The 6,000-nt window shown below is 48.3% G+C and overlaps 1 protein-coding gene across 3 annotated transcripts in view; it reads left to right on the top strand.

Annotated features, from left to right (window-relative positions):
• Positions 1–6,000, top strand: part of Slit3 (slit guidance ligand 3) — a gene marked incomplete at its 5' end in the record, with an annotated part of 603,472 nt that overhangs the window by 555,762 nt on the left and 41,710 nt on the right. For all 3 annotated transcript variants that reach the window (XM_005376304.2, XM_013509153.1, XM_013509145.1), the window contains 1 exon segment: positions 4,789–4,886. In XM_005376304.2, coding sequence (XP_005376361.1) covers positions 4,789–4,886 — 98 coding nt within the window.

Genomic DNA, 6,000 nt, shown 5'->3' with positions numbered 1-6,000 from the left:
TCTTCATTGTGATACTAGGGATGGAACCCAGGGCCTCATGCATGTTTAGCAAGTACTCTACCACTGAACTATGTCTCCCAGCCCAAGTATAATTCTGTTTTAATCATCAAATAAGAACCAGGTACTCAACCGTACCTTACACACTTATCATCCCATTCTTTAATTTTTATAATCACCTTCAGAAATGGATGGTATCATCCCTGTTTTACAGATAAGCCGAACTATTCACATTCTCAGCTTGCTTCCTTCTCTTTAAAGCTGTCTGAGTTTGAAAGCCCAGGCTTCTTCCAACTACACTTGACCACACCCTGAAACATAGCCTGACCATCATTTTCAGAGCAAAGAGTACTGCTCTATAGGGCTGCTCCAAGGTAATGCCACTTGTCTTAACTTTGTTCATAAGATGATGAACATCTTATGAACATCAGATTTCAGAAGAATCTGAACAGAGGTTTTGACCATAAAAAACTGCTGGCTCATGCAGGTCTTGGGTACATGATGGTGATGATACTACCATTCCCGAAGTGCCCGCTCTGCCAGACAGTGCATGAAATGTAGATGTGCTTACCAGCTTGCATGCTCTTCATCAAAGCCCTAGGAGAGTGATGGCGAATGTTTTAGAGCTCTCAATGATACAAACAGCCTGCTACAACACTTGTGCCCTAGGTTCACCACCACTGCCCGAGGAGATAGGTCCTGAAATGACCCATGCCTTTAGAGTTGAAAAAGCTGAGCACAACAGATGAGGGAGTTAGGATTCAAAGCTGAGAGCCAAATGATTCCAGAACCCAGGATCTTGGTCACCGCCTTCACTGCCCATTGGCAAATACAGTGATCGTAGCAACTGAGGGGAGGCTGCTGGCCACTTAGGACCTTTCTGAATCTCCAGTATAGAGAACCAGCATACAGTGGTGGAAAGAACTCCAGACAGGCCGCTCCAGAGCCTGTTTCTACCTGGCCACGTGACCTTGGTGGATCCTGCTCTTCTCACCTCAGTTTTCTCAACTGTAAAATGGAGCAAATTGAACCAAAAGATCATTCAAATGCAGATTTCACCCCATGCTGAGTTCACTGCCTCCCTTCTCACTGGGCTCTCAGATCCACACAAGGACAACCAGGAAGATAAATAGTTTTGGCTAAGGTGCTAAGCTGACAACAATCCCTACTCACCCAAGCTCAAAACTGAGGTGCTTACCTAGCTATTTCCAGACACCTCTTTCATTTGATCAGCTGCAAGACTTTGGGAAGCCACAACATTATGAAACAGCACAGCTATTTAAATCCATTTTCTCACACAGAACTCTTATTCATCCTGTGAAATAAGCGTTATTATCTTCTTTTGATAGGTGAAGAAACAAAGTTCATAAAGTCCAAAAAATTTAGGCAAAATCCAGCACCTAGGAAGCACGTGCACTAAAACCAGAACCAGTTACCTCTTACAAGAAAATGTGTACCTTTAATCACTTCATTAGTCACCAATTCTGTCGCAGCTTTTCCCACCTATAAATGGGAACAGTCATACTCATCTGCAGAGCCGTAATAAGGATGAAAGGGGTCATGCATGGACTTAGCCTGCCTCCGTCAGGGCCAGGACTCAGTAGACATTTTACAAAGAATAACTATCTTCCTGCTATTCTAAGATGTGGGGCAATAAATACTGTTGGCTGGTTTTTTTTCAGCCATTTATCTTCACACACATATGTTCAGTGTCTCAGAGCAATGCTTCTCAAACTGTAATGTGCTCAAGATCTCACTGAAATGCAGCCTCTGATTCATGAGACCTGAGGTCAGGCCTGAGGTTGTGCATTGTTAATATGCTCCCATGGGATGCCAGTGCTACTAGCCCATGGACCACACTTCAAGTAGCAAGGTCTTAGATCAGCCCCATCTCAGAAAGACATTCCAGTAGGGATAGCTGTTGCCAATCCCTTTTAAAGGAAGCCAGAAGGCCCAGCCACCCTCCACGTCCGTGTGTTCCCTCCAACCACCACATATGCACACAGGCACGCACACGCACACACAACAGGGTGGGGAATAGAAATGGAAAGACCAAAGAGCATCATAAACCTAGTGGATCTGAGCAAAACACAGCTGAAGAGAATTGATTTGGGCTCATTAGCAAGGCATTGGCTATGGTGATTTTTTCTAAGGACTCATAAATGACAGAAATTCCTTCCTCCAGCCCCAGTTACCAAGTTATCATGCACTAGGATCTGCCCTCTGGATATTTATGCTCTTGCATAAAGGACTAGCAGAGACACAACCACCTCTACTTACACCCTCGGGAGGATTCAACCCAGAGTCACTGGGTACTTGCAAGTTACCGAGGGTAGAAAGGCTGGCCCAGACAGAAACTAGAGACATCCTGGAACTACGGTTTATAGCACCAAAGACCTGAAAAAAGCCAGGTGTGGTGATACATTGCTGTAATCCTGGCACTGTGGAGGCTAAGGCAGCAGGATTTGAGGCCAACCTGGGTCGCATAGTGAGTTCAAGGCCAGCCTGCACTGCAAAGTGAGACTTTGTGTCAAATAAACAAAGACCTGAAAAAATATTTTAATAACCCACATTCAACCCTGCTGCAGACCCCAGTCATTGTTGTCATTGCGTCATTTACAGAGTTGCCATTGCATACTAGGTGTCTTAGGGGTGTGTGATTTTTTACATCATTAGTTAACTTCCCATTGGGTAAGTAGGAGTTCAGTACTCCTTATCTGAAATGCATGGAACCAGAAGTGTTTCAGATTTCAGATATTGGAATATTTGCATATGTGTAATGAGATATCTTGGGTTCTAAACAAAATAATTCATTTATGTTTCATATAGACCTTTTACACGGACCCTGTAATTATATACAACATTTTTGCCATGTCTGCATTTTGACGGCAAGCCATCATGTGAAGGCAGGTGTGAAATCAGTGCTTAAAATATTTCAGATTTTGGATTTTTAGATTAGAGGTGCTCAACCTATATTATTATTCCCATTTTATAGGGGATGGAAATGGCTTAGAGAGAACTAATCATTTCTTCAAGGCACACAGCAGCCAACCTAGGCTTTGCACTCTCAATGGCCAAACTGCACAACCTAGGTTTTAAGAAGATCAGTGGTCTAGCACAGAGGGCCTGGCACTGACTTTGGACCCAGATGTCTGGGTTAGGCTGCTTCCTGCCTGTTACACATACTGCAGTGCGGTCTTGGGCCAATTACCTCACTTTTGAAGTCTGCCTTCCCTGTCTGTGAAAATGAGTGTAATAACAATTGTAGCGATCTCATAGGGTTCTTGTGAACATTATGTGCAATCATGAATATAAAACACTTAGCATGAGGCCAGGGATGGAAAATGTGCTCAGTAATGTGAGTGAGAATTAGTACTACAGTTTCACACACTGACTTTTGGAACCAGGCTATGTTGCTCTGGTTTAGGATACAACCAGCTACCACCCCAAACTGCACTCTCCTCTCCCCACTGAGAGCTCTCTGACTGGCTTTTTAACTATGACGGGACATGAACTTGCATTACGAAGCAGGCAGACGTGGCTCATGCCTCCTGCCTGCTGGGGAAGGGGCCTGAGGCTGCCGTGTTTGAAAAGGCAGGAGGATGCCTCTGAGAGTGTCCACAGCAGAGGCTGTCCTGGGCCAAGACTTCGGGCTTAGTTGGCAGTCACCACACAGCCAGGAAGCCCCAGTCCCACGCCATCACAGGCACTGGCAGCGGCAGAAGAGGGAAGCAGACTTTCTGAGGCAGATGGCGAGCAGGTGGTGGTGGCGGTGGGAGGGCTCCCGTGATGACCCCCACCTGGCCTGCACCCAAGCCCTGCACCGATGGCCCAGAAACATGCACAGCAGATACCTCCCCAGGGCCGTGCTACCAAGTCCACGCTACCAAGTCTTGCCAGTACTTGGGTGCAGCCCTGGTCCTTCAGTCCCACAGCAAAAGCAGGTGCCAAAGGGTCGAGAATATTCGGGCTGCTCCCTGGGACCCTGAGTCCAACGTCCACCCTCCTTGGTGCCTTTGTCCTTGCTATTCTTTCTGCCTGACAGGATCCTCCCCACCTGCCACACACTTGGCTTCTTGTCAGCTCCAGCATTCCCTTCAGAGGAGCCTGGTCCAAAGAAACCTTCCTCAGCCTGGCCTAACCTTGGACTCACCTGCAGAACTCTGGGATAAATACCGACACCGGGACCTCACTCCAAACCAATGGAGGATGAATCTCTGGTGGGGTTGTCATCTTCTAGGAGCCAAGATCTATTGGCTCAGTCCACCCCCAGCCTCAGTCTACCCTACTCAAGTTGTAGATTACAGGGAAACCTCAGTGAGACTCACAGTAGTGCCATCCACTAGCATGTACGGGATGCCTACCGGATGCTGAGTGGGTTACACAACTGCAACACTTCCTTATGGGAAAGCTCTAGTTCCATTCTCATAACAGCCCTATCAGAGGATATAGGCTTTCTTGCAAGGTCAAGGTCAGCCAGGCAGGAAGAGGTGGTGCTGGAATCTGAAGCCAGGAGCACCTGCATCCAAATCTGGTGTTCTTGCCCCGCAGTGTTGTACAGAAAAGCGCACAAACTCAAGCAAGTAGGGAAGCTGTAGCCTGTGCTCTGGGGCGCTCAGCTTTCCTCCCTTCCTCATTGTGACAGGAGAGTTCCCTCTGGCTGGCTCCTAGTCACACACCCTTATGCTGGAGGCTGCTTGCCACCATCTCAGCTTCATCCCAGGAGATGCTGGGTCATGGCAGCCATCGAAATCCTCCTCACCAGGTGCTTCTTTCCCTTCTGCTCCTTAGGGCAAGGACTGCACTGTGCCCATCAACACCTGCATCCAGAACCCCTGTCAGCACGGAGGCACCTGCCACCTGAGTGAGAGCCACAAGGATGGGTTCAGGTAACAGCTGCCCCTGGGCTCCTCTCATGGGCAGACTCCTCATACGGATGATGTCAAGGGTTTTTGCACCCCATAGAGAAAGTGCATTATTCCTACCATACAGATAAGGAAAATGCGGCATCGAAAGGATAAACCCTCTGCCTGGAGTTACAGAGTAAATATTGGCACAGGGATTTGAATCCAATACTAGCCTGTCCTCTGTGAGCCAGGAAGTCTCCAAGGAAGGCTACAGCTACTAGCTGAAGTCAGAAAAGTATGGAATGCAGGCTGAAAAACCTGCCAGCCTGGCAATCCCACCACTCTTTTCTAGGTTATTATTATTAATAATAATAACAGGTGATAAAATGACAGTGCTCCCATGTGCCAAGCACTGACTGGTCATGCATCTTATTTCAGTCCTCCCATGACCCTAGCCAGGAGGAAGGTCCTGTCCTCATTGAATAGATGGGAAACCAAGGCACAGAGCTTGATTTGCTCTAGGTCGCGTATCCTAACACTGGTTCCTGGATCTTCCAACCCCACCTCCAGTGCTCACCTCACTGGCATTAAGGTCTCAAGAAGAAAAAAGGATAGTAACCATTTAAGTTAAGCTGTCCTAGGGGTGGCCTTAGGCCTTTTGCCAAACCTCAGGCCCCCTTCCGGCTTCCTGCCTTCCCCAGCAGCTTGCAGATGCCCAAGTTCCCCAGCCTTGTAGCCTGGCAGATAGAAACCAGCGGGCTGGACAGCAGCGCCTGTGCAGTAAAGGAGAGGCCCCTGTGCTGAGCTCTGGGCGGATGTCCTGGAGCTCAGGTTGCAAACAGTTCATTATCAGAAGCACTTGAGCCAGAGGCTGCAGTGTGGTCTGTGGAAGAAATCAAGGCCTGGGCTCCCAGTTCTCCCTCCTGGGAGAACCCAACCCGCCCAGTCCTGCTGCCAAGCCAGCCCCATCAAACCCTGCTCTTGAAAAGTGAAACTCAAGGCGGACTTCCTGTTCCTGCCTGGAGTCAGCCAAACCACCCACTTCCTCTGCTCACTGAAAGAGTGAGGAGAAAGGACAGGGGACTCTCACCTCCAGGGCTGAAAGCCTCGCTGTGCCCCACCACCGAGCTTCCTCTGCAGACTATCGTGTGTCACC

This window comes from Chinchilla lanigera, unplaced genomic scaffold, assembly GCF_000276665.1.
Source record: "Chinchilla lanigera isolate Chin_1 unplaced genomic scaffold, ChiLan1.0 scaffold00007, whole genome shotgun sequence".
Classification (NCBI taxonomy): Eukaryota; Metazoa; Chordata; class Mammalia; order Rodentia; family Chinchillidae; genus Chinchilla; species Chinchilla lanigera.
The sequence above is the reverse complement of the archived record's forward strand: the minus strand, read 5'-3'. Positions and strand labels throughout refer to the sequence as shown.